The sequence below is a fragment of the Pygocentrus nattereri genome, chromosome 14 (genome assembly GCF_015220715.1).
Source record: "Pygocentrus nattereri isolate fPygNat1 chromosome 14, fPygNat1.pri, whole genome shotgun sequence".
NCBI classification, from domain to species: domain Eukaryota; kingdom Metazoa; phylum Chordata; class Actinopteri; order Characiformes; family Serrasalmidae; genus Pygocentrus; species Pygocentrus nattereri.
The window spans coordinates 31882501-31904262 of NC_051224.1; the positions used below are offsets into that span (position 1 = coordinate 31882501).

The window sequence follows — 21762 nt, forward strand, 5'->3', positions numbered from 1 at the left end:
ATACACATATACATATATATATATATATATATATATATATATATACATACATACATACATACACACACACACACACACACACACACATATATATATATATATATATACACACACACACGCACATACATACCCTCCCATCGACCCACCACCGATGGGAGGGACAGTAGTAGGGGATCAGTGCTTTGTGGATCGGGCAATGTCCGAAGGCGTGGGCCTTGGCATTCTGATCCTCGGTTGCTGAAACTGGCTTTTGGAACTTGTAATGTTACCTCACTGGCGGGGAAGGAGCCTGAGTTGGTGCGCGAGGTTGAGAGATACTGGCTAGGTATAGTCGGGCTCACCTCAACACACAGCTTGGGCTCTGGGTCCAATCTCCTTGAGAGGGGCTGGACTTTATTCTTTTCTGGAGTTGCCCATGGTGAGAGGCGGCTGGCAGGTGTGGGCCTTCTCATAGCCCCTCGACTCGGCGCCTGTATGTTGGGGTTTTCTGTGGTGGACGAGAGGATAGCTTCCCTACGCCTTCGGGTTGGGGAACAGGTGCTGACTGTTGTCTGTGCTTATGCACCGAACAGCAGTTCAGAGTACCCAGCCTTCTTAGAGTCCTTGGGAAGTGTGCTTGAAAGTGCTCCTCCTAGAGACTCTATTGTCCTACTGGGGAACTTCAATGCTCATGTGGGCAATGACAGTGAGACCTGGAGGGGTGCGATTGGGAGGAATGGCCTCTCTGATCTGAACCCGAGTGGTGTTCAGTTTTTGGACTTCTGTGCAAACCACAGTTTGTCCATCACGAACACCATGTTTGAACACAAGGATGTCCATGAGTGCACATGGTGCCAGGACACCCTAGGCCGCAGTTCAATGATTGACTTTGTAGTCATGTCATCGGACTTGCAGCCATGTGTTTTGGACACTCAGGTAAAGAGAGGAGCTGAGCTGTCAACTGATCACCACCTGGTGGTGAGTTGGATCAGATGGTGGGGGAAGATGCCGGTCAGACCAGGCAAACCCAAGCGTTTAGTGAGGGTTTGCTGGGAACGTCTAGCAGAAGAACCTGTCAGATTGATCTTCAACTCACACCTCCGTCAGAACTTTGACCAGATATCGTGGGAGGTGAGGGACATTGACTCAGAATGGGCCATGTTCCGCTCCTCCATTGTTGAAGCGGCTGACTGTAGCTGTGGCCACAAGGTAGTTGGTGCCTGTCGGGGCAGTAATCCTCGAACCCGGTGGTGCACACCCCAGGCGAGAGATGCCGTCAAGCTGAAGGAGTCCTACCGGGCATGTTTGGCCTGTGGGACACCAGAGGCAGCTGGCAGGTATCGACAGGCCAAGTGATCTGCAGCTTCAGTCGTCGCCAAGGCAAAAACCCCAGTGTGGGAGGAGTTTGGTGAGGCCTTGGAAAGTGACTAAGTTTGCTCCGAAAAGATTCTGGCAAACCGTCAGGCGACTCAGAAGGGGAAAGCAGTGCGCCTCTAGCACTGTATATAGTGGAGATGGTGTGCTGCTGACTTCGACTGAATACTTTGAGGACCTTCTCAATCCCACCGACACGTTCTCCAGTGAGGAGGCAGAGTCTGGGGACACGGGAACAAGCTTGTCCATTACTGAGGCTGAGGTCACTAAGGTAGTTAAAAAGTTAAAAATCCTTGGTGGCAAGGCTCAAGTGGTGGATGAGGTCCGTCCTGAGTTCCTCAAGGCGCTGGATGTTGTAGGGCTGTCTTGGCTGACATGCCTTTTCAACATTGTGTGGACATCGGGGGGACCGGAGGGTGTGTTCCAACTACAGGGGAATCACACTCCTCAGCCTCCCTGGTAAGGTCTATGCAGGGGTACTGGAGAAGAGAGTCCAGCTTATAGTCAAACCTCAGATTCAGGAGGAGCAGTGTGGGTTCCGCCCTGGTCGTGGAACACTGGACCAACTCTTCACCCTCTCCATGATTCTGGAGGGTTCATGGGAGTTTGCCCAATCAGTCCACATGTGCTTTGTGGATTTGGAGAAGGCATTCGACTGTGTTCCCCGGGATATTCTGTGGGAGGTGCTTAGGGAGTACAGGGTACATGATTCTTTGCTACGAGCCATTCAGGCCCTGTACAAACAAAGCAGGAGTTTGGTTCGCATGGCCGGCAGCAAGTCAGACTCGTTCCCAGTGAGAGTTGGACTCTGTCAGGGCTGCCCTTTGTCACCGATTCTATTCATAATTTTTATGGATAGAATTTCTAGGCGCAGTTAGGGGATGGAGGGTGTCCAGTTTGGTGACCTCAAGGTCACATCGCTGCTGTTTGCGGATGATGTGGTCCTATTCGGGACATCAGGCTGTGAACTTCAGCTTTCGCTGGATCCTTTTGCAGCTGAGTGTGAAGCGGCCGGGATGAGAATCAGTACCTTTCAAATCCGAGACCATGGTTCTCAGGCAGAAAAGGGTGGAGAGCTCTCTCTGGGTTGGGGATAAGCTCTTGCCTCAAGGGGAGGAGTTTAAGTATCTCGGGGTCTTGTTCACGAGTGATGGTAAAAGGGAGCGGGAGATTGACAGGCGGATTGGTGCTGGGTCAGCAGTGATGCAGGCTCCTTACCAGTCTGTTGTGATAAAGAAAGAGCTGAGCCATAAGGCAAGACTCTCGATTTACCGGTCTATCTACGTTCCCACCCTCACCTATGGTCATGAGCTTTGGGTAATGACCAAAAGAATGAGATCGTAAATACAAGCAGCCGAAATGAGTTTCCTCCGTGGGGTGTCTGGACTCTTCCTTAGAGATAGGGTGAGAAGTTCGGTCATCCGACAGGGACTCTGAATAGAGCCGCTGCTTCTCCACGTCAAGAGGATTCGGGCATCTGGTTCGGGCATCTGCTTAGGATGCCTCCTGGACACCGGCAAGTCCACCTGGGAGGAGACCCCGGGGAAGACCCAGGACACGCTGAGTGACTATATTGCCCAGCTGGCCTGGGAGCGCCTCGGAGTCCCCCCCGAGCTAGTGGAAGTGGCTGGGGAAAGGGAGGTCTGGGCCTCATTGCTTAGGATGCTGCCCCCGCGACCCGAACCCCGGAAAAGCGGAAGATAATGGATGGATGGATGGATGGATGGATTATTATACAATATTATATATATATATATATATATATATATATATATATATATATATATATATATACACACACACACACACACAAGCCCAAAGTTTTATTACACAAACAGTTTGCATTGAGGTTCCTGTCTGAATAATAAGCCTAAGTCTGCAATTAGGGGATAAATCATAAAAGAATGCAAAATAGTAAGATTTTTATATATATATATGTGCCTCGGTCAGCAACAATACTCAAAAGGATTGTGGCATTCAAACAATGATTCATTGTCATTAAAAGTGCGCTGAGAAGACATCTGTCATACCATTACACCAACTCCACCAGTCGGGACTGTTGAGACAAGGCAGGTTAGGTCCATAGATTCATGCTTTTGAGGCCAAATTCTTAACATATAACCTGCATGTTTTAGCAGAAACAATATTCACCAGACCATGCTATATTATATATTTTTTCGGTTTAGATTTCGCGAGCCTGTGCCCATTGTGGCATCAGCTTTCTGTTCTTGGCTGACAGAAGTGGAACTCAACATGGTCTTCTGCTGTTGTAGCCCATCCACCTCAAGGTTTGGCATGTTGTACATTCTGAGATGTTTTTCTGCTTACAACAGCTGTACAGGGTGTTTAGCAGGGATACTGTAGCCATTCCATTTGTGCGAACTATTTTGGCCATTCTCTGTTGCCCTCTCTCATCAACAAGGCATTTTCGTCCGCATAACTTTCACTCACTGGATGTTTTTTCTTTGTTGTACCATTCTGAGTAAGTCTAAAGACTGTTGGCATGAAAATCACAAGAGATCAGCAGCTACAGAAATACTCTAACCAGGCCATCTAGCACCAACAATCATGTCATAGTCAAAATCACTAATAACATGTTCTTTCCCCATTCTAATGGTTGATGTGATCATTACCTGAAGCTTCTGGCCTGTATCTGCATGATTTTATGCACTGCACTGCTGCCTAATGGTTTGTCAATTACATAACTGAATAAACAAGTAGGTATACAGGTGTTCTTAATAAAATGCACAGTGAGAGTATTTTTGTATGCAAAAGTTTGAATACCCTTATCAAAGTAAATTTTTTGTTGATTTTCAAAGTAAAAAAAAATCAAATATGCCAACTTTTAGCTAATTTTAATGCACAATTTCTATTTACTTGCTGAGTTTAACATGTTGGAAGAATAAAGCATAGAACATAAAATGTGCCATAATTTTTGCACAGGCCTGTCTTACTTTTGTTCCAATATGTTCACTTCATCAAACAAACAGCAATTGTGCATTAAAATGTGCTTATTTTCATTTAGAAGATTAACAATAATATATAAAATTAACCAGGGACACCCAAACTGCATCTGACTATAAATACATTAGACAAGTATGACCCACATCCTGTTACTGAATAAATGTCACAACACCAACTTGTGTGTGGGTGCAGGGTGGAGTATGCACATGGATAACAGTGGTGGGTTGCGGCAGGGGTGGTGGGCTGCCAAGCCATTTGGCTGCTTTGGTCAACCAACAGGACAGTGTTGTGTTTGACATTCAAACAGAGTCGCGTGTGTGTGTGTAAAATCTGATGTGTCAGTTGTCTTAGGGAGGTCTATGACACAGTGGCTAGTCCACACACACACACACACTACACACACACACACACACACACACACACACACACACACACACACACTCACACACACACACAGAGTACGGCACGAAAACTCACACCAGACCAAACAAAGCTTATAATACAAAAGCCACAGGGCAGAAGGAAGTGTAGTGGTTGTGAAGCCCAGGGGATCAAATGTCCTGCTGGTGTCCAGTCAGAGGCATTCTGCTGACCACTGAGGACCTGAGAGAGGCCTAGAGCCCCTGGGGCTGACAGGAGGGCCACTGTCAATCACGTCCATCACGTCCATCCTGACTGCTCACAGGACAAAATACACAAACCGCACACAGCAGGAGGCAGAAGACCATGTGTCTACTTGGGAGTATCTGTTAACCATTATACTTCTACTACCATCTAAATGTAATTACATAATCAATAACATTGGTAGTAATATAAATAATAACATATATAATTTATTTACTTTTGCAGTTGATTAACGTTTTACATTGAGAGGTTTGACATTTTTCAATTTCCATCCAAAAATTATGCTTTCCAAAACAAGTCTGCACAAAACAATAACTTTTCATGAAACTAAAACCACGACTACTATTGAAAATGCAGTGCAGATTGAAAGTCTAGAATTGTCACTTTCCATTGACATTTTGCTGTTTTGATGGTGCAAATCACTTTAGAATGAAGTACACTTGAAAAGAAACCTTGTTGTTCAAATCTGATCAAAGAAAAAGTATGTGTAACAGTGTAGTGTGCACTAGAAAAAGTGTACTTGAATATAAGCACTTGTTTATCATGTCTAGTGACCAAAAAGGACAGCCAAGTGTGCACTAGAATAAAGCATGCTTGAAAAGCACCATAACTTCATAAGTCAGGCATTTTTGGTTAGTGAGAGAGTATTTAGTGGATAACAGCACAGAGTGCAAGAGAATGTAGTGCACTTGAAAAGGAAGTTAATTGTTAATTGCAGTTCTACCTTAAATTCTGTGCCAGCTTAATTTCAGAGCTACCTTAAAGAAGGTTCCACCTAAAATTCTAATTTAGTGCTAGGTTAATTGCAGTTGCACCTTAAATTCAGTGCCACCTTAAATGTAGTTCCACCATAACTCTGAGCCACCTTAAATTGAGTGCTATGTTAATTGCAGTTCTACCTTAAATTCAGTGCTACCTTAAATAAAGTTCCACCTTAAATTCAGTTCCACCGTACATTTAGTGCTATGTTAATTAAAGTTTGTGTAACAGTGTAGTGTCCACTAGAATGAAGTACACTTGAAAAGAAGAGCCCTATCTCGTCATAACAGTATAGCATGCACTTCAGACAGTATAGTCGAAACAAAACACTACCTTGTTGATCATATCTGGTCAAAAAGTGTATGTAACAGTGTATGTCTAATAGAATAAAGTATACTCAAAAAGGGGTCCCATCTCATTATTCATGTCTGGTCACTGAAAGGGCATTAAGTGTGGAACGATACAGCACACACTTGATTAAAGCACACTCAAAAAGAAGCACCCTTACCTTATTGATAATGCTTGATGACCGAAAAAAGAATATATAGTGCATAATGGCAAAGACTGCACTAGAATGAGGCACACTTCAAAATAAGTACTGTAATTTGTTAATCATGGACAGTTGGTAAACGTTTTTAGCGTATACCAACACTAGAATGTAGTGCACTTGAAAAGAAACAACCTACCTTGTCTGTAAGAAAAACTATGTGTTACAGTAGTGTGTACTAGGACGAAGTGTACCACCTTGTCGTTCATGTCCGGTCAGTGAAAGATCATGTAGTGTAATATAGTCCCTTATCTTGTTGATCATGTTTGTTGAGCAAAATATAATATTCAAGAATGCACTTGAATGAAGCACATTTGAAAAAAAGCACCTTAATTAGCCATTAATTAGTGAAAGAGTATCGCTGCTGTTGGAACAAAACCTTGTAACTCCTTTTTTGTCATTTTTCAGTTTTTGACATGATTTGAAAATACCTGTTGGCCTTTAAATTGTATGTAAATTTCATGATGAACGGACCAAAAGAAATGGCTCAAAAGGCTGGGAAAAACAGTCTGTTTTAATTGACTTACATTGAAAGTATATTTTTACCTTCTCCTCGTACCTTGTACCTTCTCCTTGCACCATTTTGGAGATACAAGGTTTTGTTCCATCAGCAGCAATGTGCATCATACACCAGCAGACTGTGCCCTTGAATGTAATGCACTTACAAAGAAACATCCAACATTATTCTTCATAACTGGTGATGGAAAAAGTGTTTATAATGGTGGAATGTCCACTAGAATGAAGTAAGCTTGAAAAAAGAAGTGCCCTATCTTGTTGATCAGGTCTAAATATGTATGATAGCATAATGCACTATAATGAAGTACACATACAGTAGTGCCTTTGCCATTCATGTCATTTGGTTAGTAAAAGAGCATTGTACACCTGCACAAAGTGCACTAGAATAAAGTGCACTTGAAAAGAAGCACTTGTTCTTGTTGGTTATGTCTAGTGAGCATAAGGTAGGTAGTACCTTGTCGATCATGTCCGGCCTGTTGGTTGCAGCAAGAACAGTGACGTCTTTGAGCTGCTCAATTCCATCCATCTCCGTTAGCAACTGGGCTAACACACGGTCACCTACACCACTGGATCGGGACGAGCTACAAAAAATAAAATAAATAAAACATGCTATAAATGTAATAAAAACCATAACAGTGGTGTAAAAATACCACCGCTTTACAGAGATGGCGATGCACCATAATGAGGCTATATGAATAGGACTCCATATTCCACACTGTGCACTTTTGCATAGTGTACAGCTCAGTTTGATGAATCTGGCTCATTTTAGCAAATGTTGTGCTGTAAATAAGCTTCCTGAACTTAAGACTGGCTATTTGTTTCGCCGATTTCTCTGTGCGCCCTGCGATGGACTGGCGACCTGTCCAGGGTGTATCCTGCCTTCCACCCGATGACTGCTGGGATAGGCTCCAGCACCCCCTCCGCGACCCTGACGGAGAAGCGGCTTGGAAAATGGATGGATGGATAGGTGGATTTCTCTGTGCACTTCACTGTAATTAGACTGGCCTGGTAATGAGGTGAAACTGGACACTGAATATTCAAATTCTGGTAAATCATAATGACTTTATTTGCTGATCCTTTTAGCATGTGTCTTGCCAAATATATTAGATTAATTTCATTAAGTGAATGTGCATTTATTCTGTAGCTTCTGCAGAAAGCTTTTGCAATTCTCCACATCCAGTCAGGCTCCATCCATCAATCTCAGCACGTAACAGCACCACTGATGAAATATGAGTGAGTGCACTGTGCTCAGCAGCAGATCAATCTCTCTAACACACACACACACATTATATATACACTGTAGGCCTGTTTGTGTGCGTCTCTCTCTCTCTCTCTATATATATATATATATATTAAAAAAATAGAGACACACACAAACAGGCCTACATTTGTATGCAAAAGATGGGCACTCCTTGCCAAATTACATATTTTAGAACTTTTCACACACACTCATGTTTAAGACCTACCCACAGGTTTTCATAGATGTTAAAGGTAGGGTACTGCAAGGGCCAAAAGCTTCAACTTGTGTTTCTTAATAGTGGATTCTGATGCATATTTTAGGTCAGTTTCCTGTTTTAGAAGACTTTTTTCAGTTTCAGTTTCTCAACTAAGTCAGCATCTCAACCAAAATCAGCTGATATTTGGTGGAATTCGTTTCCCTCTATCCATGCAGTGCCTCCTCTGCCACTGGCTACCACACAGCCCCAAAGCAAATTAGATCCATCTCATGCTTACCAGTTGGCAAGGTGTTCTTATCATCATTGCTTTACCAGCATACATGTAGTTCTATCTGAAAGTTTTCTTGGTTGCTTGACTGTCACAGTTTCACTTAATTAGCATTTCATAATGACACTTAGAACAGTGGAAACTGTAATCTGGAAACACTCTGAAATCTTTATAGCCTTTCCCAGCTTTGTAGTCATCAACTGGCTTCATTTTCAGATCCTCAGCCAGCTGCTTACAGGAGCTCATGGTTTATTGTAAGCACAACGTTTGAAGAGTCAGAATTTACTATGCTCTGGAATTGCCCTTCTTAACAGCTTACTGTAGATTTTTTTTAACTTCTTTTCACTTTAAAAATAAACAGATATAAAATTTGGCCAGGGTGACCAAACTGGAACTAGCCTGTGTTTGAAATTAAGTACAGCAAGTGGAACCGGCCATTGAAAAACGAGAAAACATGCTAGATGTTTTGCTAATAAATTTGCCCAGCCTAAAAAAGTAAGACCACCTAAAAAGTAAGACCTCCCATTCATTTCAGCCAAGGTCCTTTTTCCTTTTTTATTTTTCCTTCCCAGTGGACCATCTTCTCTTACAGACAGCTAAATATCATTAAGATTAAGATTAAGTGACCCTTATTAGTCCCACAATGGGGAAATTTCACCTCCACATTTAACCCATCCATGAAGTGAAACACCACATACACTCTAGTGAGCACACACACACTAGGGGGCAGTGAGCACACTTGCCCGGAGCGGTGGGCAGCCCAATCCGCAGCGCCCGGGGAGCAGTTGGGGGTTAGGTGTCTTGCTCAAGGACACCTCAGTCATGTGCTGTCGGCTCTGGAGGATCGAACCGGCGACCTTCCGGTCACAAGGCTGGATCCCTAACCTCCAGCCCACGACTGCCCCCTCATATTTAGATTAGATTAAGATTAAGTGATCTTTGTTTATTATCACCTCCCCAATCTAACCCATCTGTGCTACACACACACTTGTGAAGAAACATACTAGGGGGCAGTGAGCACACTTGCCCGGAGAAGTGGGCAGCACTATCCGCAGTGCCCATGGAGCAGTTGGGGGTTATGAGTCTTGCTCAAGGGCACTTCAGTCACATACTGTCGGCTCTGGGGATCAAACCAGCGACCTAACCTCCAGGACACAACTGCCCCACACAGTAGTTACAATGTTCATCCCTATTATAAACAGCAAAAAAGTTCTAATCTTGCTGAACTGTGACCAATAAGGTGGTAAATGAATCCACAGAATGAAAGAAAGATTGATAATGAAAAAAAAAATTCATCCCTTCATCTGTCTCGCAGGTCAATTCTCAAAATGAAGACTGACTCAGCAGAAAATCTGAATGAGAGCAAGAGTGTGCAAGTATATATGTGTGTGTGTGTGTGTGTGAGTGTGTGTGTTTATGTAAAGTCTGAAGCCAAAGAAAGCCATAAAATGTGTGTTTATTAGTTTGGCCCAGGACTTGCTTTAATTAATAAAGTGACTAGTGCATCAATGTGCTGACAGGGACACTCTCTCTCTTTCTCTCTCTCTCGTCGACAGGCTACTGCAGTGTCAGCCATATTCCTGACTGAATTTAAGATGATCTCAAAGCGCAGCATATCTGGGCAAGAATGACCTGCCAGTCTATTTCCAGTAAAAGTAGAAAATGACTGAATAAAATATTCCCACATATTTCTTTAAAATTATATAATATTTAGTTGTTGAGGCTTGTGTGTAAATTTCTATCAAATATCTTTTCTGCCTCTTTTCTTGCATTTTTTTTATACTTAATGACTTTTTTGACTGGAAATTAAACACATGAAAGGGTGATACTGTATCGGTTTACTTACACCAAGTCTGACTGGAAGCTTTAAACACTGATCATCCAAACATCAACACCGCATTCTGTAACTGCAGACCAAAATTAGTGACCCCTCGCGCACACACTTGCGCGCACACACACTTTGGACAGGAAGTATGCCCCATTCCATTCTCTCCTCCATCTGTCTCCACGGAAACAAAGACATGCTTGTGTGTGTCTCTAGAGCACAGATGTTCCTCTGTGTGTGTCTGTCTGTGAGAGAGAGTGTATGTGACTGAACATTTGTAAGAGTTTGTGTTTGTGATGAAGAAATTCAATAGAAAACCTTCATTTCAAAGTTTATTTGTATTCATTCATTTAAAACCTGAATCGATAACCCCTAAAGAATTCATATAATATTAGATTGTTTTATATTAATCTGTAGTCGGTTCACTGAGTATAAGGGGTTTGTATCTGAAACTGGTTCACTGTATACAAGGGTTCATTCAGCAATTTGTTATTTTGTGTATAAGGAGTTTGTTGCATATATGGAATTTATATCTGAAACTGGGGTTTATCTCTGAAACTGATTCATTGTGTATTAAAGGATTCATATCTGAAACTGGGGTTTATCTCAAACTGATTCATTGTGTATTAAAGGATTCATATCTGAAACTGGGGTTTATCTCTGAAACTGATTCATTGTGTATTAAAGGATTCATATCTGAAACTGGGGTTTATCTCTGAAACTGATTCATTGTGCATTAAAGGATTCATATCTGAAACTGGGGTTTATCTCAAACTGATTCATTGTGTATTAAAGGATTCATATCTGAAACTGGGGTTTATCTCTGAAACTGATTCATTGTGCATTATCCATCCATCTTGCCCTATCCATTGCCTCCTCTACTTTCACACCAACCATCTCCATGTCCACCTTCACTACATCCATAAATCTTCTCTGAGGTCTACCTCTTCTCCTTCTACCCAGCAGCTCCATCTCCAATATTCTTTGACCAATATATCCATTATTCCTCCTCAACACATGTCCAAACCATCTAAACCTGGCCTCTCTGGCTTTATCTCCAAACTGCTCCACCTTCACTGTCCCTCTGATCTGCTCATTTCTAATCTTAAACTAGTTCATTTTGTATAAAGGGATTTATATCTGAAACTGGGAGTTTTCTCTGAAACCGATTCATTGTGTATTAAAGGTTTCATATCTGAAACTGGGGTTTATCTCTGAAATTGATTCATTGTGTATTAAAAGGATTTATATCTGAAACTGGGGTTTATCTCTGAAACTGGTTTGTTGTGTATAAAAGGATTTATATCTGAAACTGGGGTTTATCTCTGAAACTGGTTTGTTGTGTATAAAGGGATTTATATCTGAAACTGGGGTTTATCTCTGAAACTGGTTCATTTCGTATAAAGGGATTTATATCTGAAACTGGGGTTTATCTCTGAAACTGATTCATTGTGTATTAAAAGGATTTATATCTGAAACTGGGGTTTATCTCTGAAACTGGTTTGTTGTGTATAAAAGGATTTATATCTGAAACTGGGGTTTATCTCTGAAACTGGTTTGTTGTGTATAAAGGGATTTATATCTGAAACTGGGGTTTATCTCTGAAACTGGTTCATTTCGTATAAAGGGATTTATATCTGAAACTGGGGTTTATCTCTGAAACTGATTCATTGTGTATAAAAGGATTTATATCTGAAACTGGGGTTTATCTCTGAAACTGGTTTGTTGTGTATAAAGGGATTTATATCTGAAACTGGGGTTTATCTCTGAAACTGGTTCATTTCATATAAAGGGATTTATATCTGAAACTGGGTTTATCTCTGAAACTAGTTCATTTTGTATAAAGAGATTTATATCTGAAATTGGGGTTTATCTCTGAAACTGGTTCATTATGTATAGGGGTTTTATACCTGACACAGGTTTGTTGGGTATAAGGGGTTTATATCTGAAACTGGTTTATGTTGTATAGCGGTTTCTATCTGACACAGGTTTGCTGTGTATAAGGAGTTTGCATCTGAAACTAGTTCATTGCACACTAAAATTTATATCTGGTTTGCTGTATATAAGGAGCTTATTCTGTAATTTGTTTTTGTGTATGAGGGGTTTTAATCGCAAACTGGATTTACATCTGAAACGGGTTCATCTCTGAAACTGGTTCATTGTGTACAGGGGGTTTATATCTGAAATTGATTTGCTCTGTATGAGTGATTGCATCTTAAACAGATTTCGGGTGGATAAGGGATTTATATCTGAAACCATTATTGTGTATAAAGGGAAACTGGTCTTCTTATGAATAAGGGTTTGTAACTGAAACTGGTTTGTTGTGTACAAGCGGTTCATATTTATAACTAGTTTGATGTGTATAAGAGGTTCATATCCAAAACTGTTTTATTGTGTATAGGGTTTTTCAAAACTTTTTTTGTTTTGAGCGTAATATTTGTGTGTGTAAGTGGTTTATATCTGAAATTAATTTACTGAGTATAAGGGGTTCAATATCTGAAGCTGTTTTTATGTGTATAAAGGGTACATATCTGAAACTTGTTTGTTGTGTATAAGGAGTTCATATCTGAAATTGGTTTCTTGTGGAATTCAGTAGAAATCATTAATTTCAAAGTTTATTTGTATTCATTCACTTAAAACATGAATCAATAACCCATAAAGAGTTCATATAATATTAATATTTGTGTGTGTAAGTGGTTCATGTCTGAAATTAATCTACTGTGTATAAGGGGTACATATCTGAAACTTGTTTGTTGTGTATAAGGTGTTCATATATGAAACTGATTTCTTGTGAGAAAGATTTATATCTGATACTGGTTTGCTGTGCATAAGCACGTATATCTGAAACTGGTTTGCTATGCATAAGCATGTATATCTGAAACTGGTTTGCAGTGTATAAGCACTTATATCTGATACTGGTTTATTTATAAGGGGTTCATACTCAAAACTAGGTTGTTTTGTAGAAGAGGTCCATATCTGAAGCTTGTTTCATTGTGTATAGGGTTTTTGAAAAGGAAAAAAATGTTTTTTGTGCATAAGAAAGTAATATTTGTGTATAAGGGGTTTACATTTGAAACTGATTCACTGGGCATAAGGACTTCAATATCTGAAGCTGTTTTTTATGCATATAAAGCATTCATATCTGAAATTGGTTTCTTGTGTATAAAGGGCTTTTTTTCAAAGAGATTTCTTGTGTATAAGCACTTATATTTTAAACTGGTTTGTTATGTATATGGAATCTGAAACTGGTTCATTGCAAATAAGGGGTTTACATTTGAAACTCATTTCACTGTGGATAAAGGCAACTGTGTATTAGGGGTGTGTATCTATAACTGGTTTGTTGTGTATAAGGAGGTGCCCATCTGAAACTGGTTTATTGTGTATAAGGGGTTATGCTTGAAACTGGTTTATTGTGTATAAGAACTTTGTATCTCAAACTGGTTAACTGTTAACGAGGAGTTCTTTTTCTGAAACTGGTTAACTGTTTATGAGGGGTTCAAATCTCAAAGGGGTTTGTTGTTTTAAGGGCTTCATGTCTGAAACAGTTTGTTGTATATAAGGGTTTATTTCTAAAACTGGTTTGCTGTGTACAAGGAGTTTATATCTGCCATCTGCTTTTTATTACATTTTTGTTTTTGTTTGTTTATATTTAAAACCTGTTGTGTGTAAACCTGTAAGGAGTTCAATTTAAGAACAGCAAGCTCAACATCCTACCTGCTCCTCTCTACAGCCAGAGCATCAATCTCATCAAAGAACACAATGGAAGGAGCCACTGCCCTCGCTTTCCGGAAAACCTACCGTCAAAACACAGACAGGATTAATCAGCATTTACCCAAACACGTGCACACGCAGGGTTACACACACACACACACACACACACACACACACACACACACACACACACACTCACCTCCCGAACGGCTCGCTCAGACTCTCCCACATATTTACTCAGTAACTCAGGACCCTGCAACACAGGAAGAAAAAAATTACCCACAAAAGACTCATGTAAAGCTCTTTAGATAAAGACATCACACTGTTCTGGTGAAGAACGTGAATGCCCAATCTAGATTGTACTCCAGTGATATGATGCAGTTAGTCCACTTTTGACAGCCCAGACACTGTAGGGCTCCAGCAGGCCCTGGAGTTCCTCAGCAATCAGCACAGCAGCGGTTAAAGAGGGAGGATAACACACACACACAGCTGGCAGAGAGGGAGACGCTTACATCAACAGGAAGAGAGGAGATAAAAGAGAGGAGGAAAATAAAAACACCAGCCGGCAGAGAGAGAGAGAGAGAGAGAGAGAGAAAGAGAGAGAGAGAGAGAGAGAAAAAGACATACAGGGAGAGAGAGAGCGAGGGAGAGAGAGCGAGAGAGCGAAAGACATATGGGGGGGAGAGAGAGAGAGAGAGTTAGAAAAAATAAAGATAGAGAGAAAGAGTAAGACAGGAAAAATAGACAGAAAGACATACAGACAGAGAGAAAGAGCGGGATGGATGGGATAGAAAAAGAAAGAGCAAGACAAGAGTAAAAGACAAAGAAAGAAAGAAAGAAAGAAAGAAAGAAAGAAAGAAAGAAAGAAAAGAAAGAAAAGGCACGCAAACAAGACAGGCAGGAGAGGAAAGACCAGAGTTCACAGAAAGAATATACAAATATACATAACATACACACTCTCTCTCTCTCTCTCTCTCCCTCTCTCCCTCTCTCTCTCCCTCTCCCTCTCCCTCTCCCTCTCCCTCTCTCTCTCTCTCTCTCTCTCTCTCCCTCTCTCCCTCTCCCTCTCCCTCTCTCTCTCTTTTCAGCACACCTCACCTCACACACTTTAGACAGAGACTCACAGTCTCCACACACACTAACACACACCTCTCAACCCACACTTCAAATACAGACCCACGTCTCCCCACCACAAACACACCTCTCAACTCACACAGACATGCACAGACATGACCCACACACACACACCCACACACACACACACACACACACACACACACTTTAATCATCCTTGGTCTCCCGTTCCTCGAGCCCCCAAACCCCCGCATTTTGATTTTAGAAGCTGCCACTTCTTCAGTTTAGCTTTTATGTACCACATTTCCTGAGTGTTTCCTAAATGAGACTCAACGCCTGGTCATATGAACGGCCCAAGAATCCAAGGCCAGTCATTCAGCTGTAAAGTGAGCAAATCAAGCCAGTATTCAAGTATTTACTCTCTCTCCAAATATTTCAGTTCATTAAGATTTGCACATTCATTGGGGATTATTTGCTTGTTTCCAGGCTCAGTTAACCATCTAACCACATAACAAGCCCAGCATGATCATTTATCCATTCATTTACTTTTCTATTTTGCACTACTCATAGTACAACAATCAAAGAAGTGGGCATCATGATCACACTGTGATACAATATGTCACAATGAGTACATCACTGGTATCATCAGTGCTGAATGAACACTGTACAACTGCATCTAAATAATTATTTTTGTACAGTAATAACTTATTATAACGTATTAATAAGTAAGGACTTATTATTTACATATTAAAATGAATGTTGAATTAAATATTTATATTTCAACATTTAACTTTAGCTTTCTTCTCCCATTTGTGAGGAGACTGCGAGTTCGAAACACAGCGATGCCATGACCTAATTATCAGTGACATTTTAGCTTTTCATACAAATATCGCTGCAAGTCATCAGTATCGACCAATATTATCTGCGAACCAATATATCAGTTGAGCTCTAGCAAAGAAATCATTTGTACTGGACTAACTTACCCTAGGCTGCAACTCACTACACCAGAGGTGAGGAAATCAGAGTGCTTTGCACTATTTGTACATTGTCATGTGCACTTAATTGTATGACGGTAATGACAAATACATCAATCTGGAAGCCTTAACGTATTTATTTATTTTTTTATGCGAATTAATCATATTACCAAGTTTGACCCGAACTTCCTCCTGTAATTCCCACACGGATTCACTGAAAGGCGCAAAGGCATAGATAACACGATGACTGAGGAAACGTTCCCTGGTGTGCTGGACGCCAAGTTTCATTTTAAGAAGCTTTCAGATGGAGGTTTAGATGAAACCAAAGTTCCACCTGGAACTTGTAAAGCAGAAGCACAATTTAGCCATGCCTCTTCACTCGCATACAGTTCATTAATTCTATCTAATTTTATTGGTTTTATCTCTCCCCAAAAATACAAGTAAATACTATTTAAACTTCATGATTAATCACAACCTATTACTGTGATTAATCAGATTTTTTTTTCATCAATTGACCCCACTTATATATATCACTGCAACATTTGACCAGAATCTCATACAATTGTATCCAATAATTGGGCTGATGCAGATATTTTTCATATACATCTGCCAAAAATGTACAAAATTAAATAAAAATTCGGATTAAATCTGTTAGCGCCGATCATATTTTTAAGCAATCATCTGTCATAATGGGATGAGTCTTCAAAGCTCTGCACACACCTCTACTGTAATAATTATGTCTTTTTTTGGTGTGAGTGTGTTCACATGGACGCTCTACAATCTAGCAATGACGTTTGTGCTTTGGAGGAGATGCTGATGTTGATGCTTTTGTGTCACCCAGCCCTGATTGTTTTGGTCTCAGAATTAATTGCTTTTAGTGAGATGCTCACTGTATCAGGAGACACTGGACTCTGCAGTCTAAACAAAAAAAAACCTCAAACGCTGCCCACTCAGTGTCCGCTACTGCTCGCCTGTCACTCACAATCACAGCCTGCTTCCTGTTTGCTACCAGTCGCCTCGTTCATCAAAGACATTGCATAAAGCCATCACTGGGCAACTGCGCACACACAAACACACACAGAGTTTCTGTCAGTGAGCTGCCACACCCGACGACAGCTATCAAAATAATACTCACTCTTTTATACACCCACCCAGACACAGAGACACAAACAGACACTCCCCTCCCTCTGTGCTGATCAATCTTAGTCAGGCTCGGACAGCGCAGCGGGGGGGCCATCGGAAGTTTCAGCCGCGTGTGTGCGTATGTGATGAATGAAGACGACAAACACTAGAGGTCAAAAGAGCAGGGCTGAACTACCGTCAATCGCATTGATGAAGCAGGGAGGGAAGCGAAGAAAGAAAGAGAAAAAGGACAACAAGGGAAGACGATCTGCTCATCTCTCTCGGGCCCTCACCTCAGCATGGTCTTGAAATGAAATATAGTTTCCAAGGACTGAGACGGAAAACAAAAACAACGATTTTAAACACAGTGAACATCCACTGCCCATCAAATGTTGCAAATCTACGTTTGGCTGGTTTGGCCTAGTCTCCTCACTGTTCTATGCTCAGAATTTGTACTCTTTTCACAGCCTGCAACGTTAGCTACAATGGCCAAACTGGGCACAAACACTGATCATCTACAGGAAGGGTGTTTTTGGACCGATCGGATGTACAGCTTTCAGACAGCGTTCGTCCAGAGGCCCCCACAACAACCCTCACGTCATATACAAAAGCTTCATTCGGAATTGTCCACTTGTTAACTGACTCACATTGACTCTCTAAAATTTGCTCTATAGTGGATTGATTAGGAAACGAGTATGGAGCGATCAAAGACTTTGAACGCTACATTCGGAAGAACTGCTTCCTAAAAGCGTCAGGCATTTGTATGATGTACTCCCTATGAACTGTTAAAGATTTAACTAAATACTAGCTGAAGTGAAAATGTTTACACTCCAAGCTGAAGATAAACGATTAACAGTGAGTCATGTGCAGCAAAGTATTTTAACGGTTGCCTTTTCAAGGCTTTCCAAAGGAAAAAACTTTCCCATTTTGCTGCTCGTTGCTGAAGTATTACATAAAGAGCAAGTGAAAAGTTTGTCATTTTGTTTTCAGTTCTTAAAAATCTTTCAGCATTTGTAAGTGTAGAAGACATTTCATTTTCTCATGTATCTCCAGAACTTTTTACTGCGAAATGCTTAAGTGAAGCTCATCATTTCTGCTGAGTTTAAGAAAAATAATTAAGAAATTGAGCATCCAAGATGCCTTATTTTCTCTAAGACAATGTGATCTTGAGAAAAACATCTCAGTTGGGTACTACTGTTACCTAAAAATGTAAGCATGCAGCCCTAAAAGTGGACATTGTAAAGTAAAATTAAGTAAAATTGATATCGACTTACATTTGTATATAAAAATGGTGTCTTGCTCCCCCTGCTGTCTGGGCTCATGTACTCCACACTCTTATAGCGCCTTCTTCGTCTACTTCACTAAGACAATGTTGCATTTTGCCTACATTGTCTGTACACTAAAGTTTGTGATGCCTGATGTGTCTTTAATAGTGGCTGACACACCATGAAGTGCACAATTTCTGTAAGAGGCAGGGAGCCTGAATGCAGCAAAACTCACATAATACTGTTGTCACATACTGATACAGACATGAACAATGATACACAGCAACTACACAGCAGTTAGAGTTATTATAGAGTAATAAACTAAATATACACAACAAACACTCATACACAGTATAAACACACACACACACACCTTGCAACCCCCTAGCAACCACTTGGGATACCATAGCAATGGCCTAGCTACATCTCAACAACCACATGGGACACCATAGCAACAACCTAACAATACCTTAGCAACCACAAGAAATCCCACACAATGATCTTTCAACACCTTAGCAACCACCTGGAATAACACAGCAACATCGAAGTAACACTTCACCTAGGATTCCAGAGCAATGGCCTAGCAACGCTGTACCAACCAACTGGGATATCATAGCAACAACCTAACCATACTTTAGCAACCACGAGAGATTCCACACAATGGCCTAGCAACACCTTAGTGACCACCTGGATAACACAGCAACAATCTAGCAACACTTCAGCAACCATCTAGGATACCATAGCGGCCTTGTAGCAACACCTAAGCAACCACCTGGATACCACAGCAACTGCCCAGAGACGCCTAAACAATCACCTTAGATTCCAGAGCAATGGTCTAGCAATACGGTACCAACTAACTGGGATACCACACCGATAGCAAAGTTCATTCACAAACACACACTTCTAGTTTTTTCTTGCTATTTTCAGGGAAGTATGAATTATAATCCCAATGCCAATATCATACACAATGGACATTAAAAAAACTGCAGACAAAACAAAGCAGAAAAGGCTAATCCTACTGATGTTCTGAAAAAGTTAGAGGTGCTAGCAATTTTAATGCCAGAGACAACAGTGGTTGGACATCAACAAATTCAAAATAAGGCCAGATGAAGTAGTATTGCTTTTGCATTTTCCAAAAATTCATTCAGTTTCCAAAAAAGTGTGCAAGATACCATCAGTCATTCAGTGTTAGCATGAATTTACTGACATCTGAATGTATTCCACAAATAAATTGCACAGGGTGTGTTAAGGCCTTTAGGATTTTAGTTGAAAAAATGTATAAGATTACATATAAAATAAAACACGTTACCTGAAGACCTGTAAGTTTAAAATGAGTGTTAAACCCAGTGTGGGAAAGTGAATGTACACCACCGTTAGCTTGATGGTTACATAACACAGCAAATGTTATGGAATTAGCATAGTCATATTGGTACAAATATAGATTGGGTAGGGAAGAAGGTAGGTAAGTAGGTAAACTGGATGACAGACAGATGGATAAATACTTATAAAAGTACTAATAAAAAGTAATAATAAAGTAAAGATTTACACTATTATATAATGAAATCTAGGGCTGACGATTTTTTAAAAATTGAAAAAATGGCTGGTATACTCTATGCTTTATTTCATGTTGGAATAGTAGAGAAATGAATACGTTTCATGCTTTTTTCATGTCCTTGTGTCACCTGAGGTTTGAATTGGTTAATATTTTAAGTTTTTGCAAAACAAAGAAAACATGCATTTAGAAAAGCAAGGTGTCCCCAAAACATTTAATGGCCAGATGTTACCTTAATGGCGAGGAAGTTGAGCTGGCTCTCGTTCGCGAGTGCTTTGGCAATCATGGTTTTGGAGCAGCCGGGAGGGCCATACAGCAGGACTCCTTTAGGGGGTGCAATGCCCAGCCGAGTGAAAGCTTCTGGGTGCTTCAGGGGCCACTCAACAGCCTGTTTCAGCTTCAGCTTTACATCATCCATGCCACCAACGTCACTCCAACGCACCTGTACACATTCACAAACAGAAGACCTTCAAAACAATTTTAGGACTCTTTAGGTTAGAGCTTTAGAGGAGCCAGTATAGGAAAGCAGGAATGCAATATTAAGCTGACCTTTAACTTCATACCCTTTTTATACTAAATGGTCAGGACCCCACAGGACCACCACAGAGCAGGTATTATTTTATTATTTGGATGCTGAATCATTCTCAGCACTACAGTAACATTGTGGTATGTTAGTGGTGTTGCACTGGTAAGAGTGGATCAACACAGCAGTGTTTTTTAACACCTCAGTGTCACTGCTGGACTGAGAATAGTCCACCAACCAAAAATATCCAGCCAACAGTGTCCTGTGGGCAGCATCATGGGCCCACTGATAAAAGCCCAGCGGATAACTAACACAAACTGTGCAGCAACAGATGAGCAGATGATCGTCTTTGACTTGACATCAACAAGGTGGACCATTAAGGTAGGTTTGTATAATAGAATGGACAGTGAGTGGACACAGTGCTGTGTCTGATCCATACAAACCAATATTACTGCAGTGCTGAGAGCGATCCAGCACCTAAATAATACCTGCTCTGTGAGGGTCCATGGGGTTCCTCACCACTGAAGAACAGGGTAAAAGGGGGCTAAGAAAGTATCAGAGAAACAGATGGACTACAGTCTGTAACTGTAGAACTACAAAGTGCATCTATACAGTAAATGGAGCTGATAAAGTAGACAATGAGCGTAGAAACAAGGAAATGGCCATAATTTTACACCTGATCATGTACATATCAACTCATTTTGATATGTAATCATTTCTGAACTTCAAAAACCAGATTAGTTTTGCATTAATGTGTGAAACACAAGCTTTCGAGACATCATCTGCTACAGGTTATGAAAAATGTACTTCTTCTTATGGAAATGTAATTTTATGTCACTTTAAATGTGTCCTATACATTCAATCAACTCTGCTACCTGAACATATTCACTCCCGTGAAATGGAATATTCCACAAATCACATGGAGGTGTGGGCGATACCACAAAAAAATCATTTCACGATTCTTAAAGACATTTTTACAAAACACAATACATTTTATGATATTTTGACGCACAGGCATAATTTACTAGTAGTACTGCATTTAAAAACGCATCAAAACCTCTGGCCCAATTATGTTTATTTCTCGTTTCTCATACTGTAATGTACTGCACTAAAACCCATTAAACGTTCTTATGCCCTCTCTGTAATGAAACACGCAGTACTTCAGTGCTCTTTAAGTACGGACGATATCCATGCTCAGAAAAATTACTGTCTATCACATTATCCTCAT

The 21762-nt window shown here is 40.7% G+C and overlaps 1 protein-coding gene across 2 annotated transcripts in view; it reads right to left on the reverse strand.

Moving 5' to 3' along the window:
* spata5 (spermatogenesis associated 5) overlaps positions 1-21762 on the reverse strand; it is a 171871-nt gene that overhangs the window by 97808 nt on the left and 52301 nt on the right. For both annotated transcript variants that reach the window (XM_017709728.2, XM_017709729.2), the window contains exons 11-14: positions 20244-20453; positions 14224-14277; positions 14028-14107; positions 7218-7344 (exon numbers count right to left, since the gene is read on the reverse strand). In XM_017709728.2, the coding sequence (XP_017565217.1) occupies positions 7218-7344; positions 14028-14107; positions 14224-14277; positions 20244-20453 (471 nt within the window). The remainder of the gene's footprint in view (positions 1-7217; positions 7345-14027; positions 14108-14223; positions 14278-20243; positions 20454-21762) is intronic.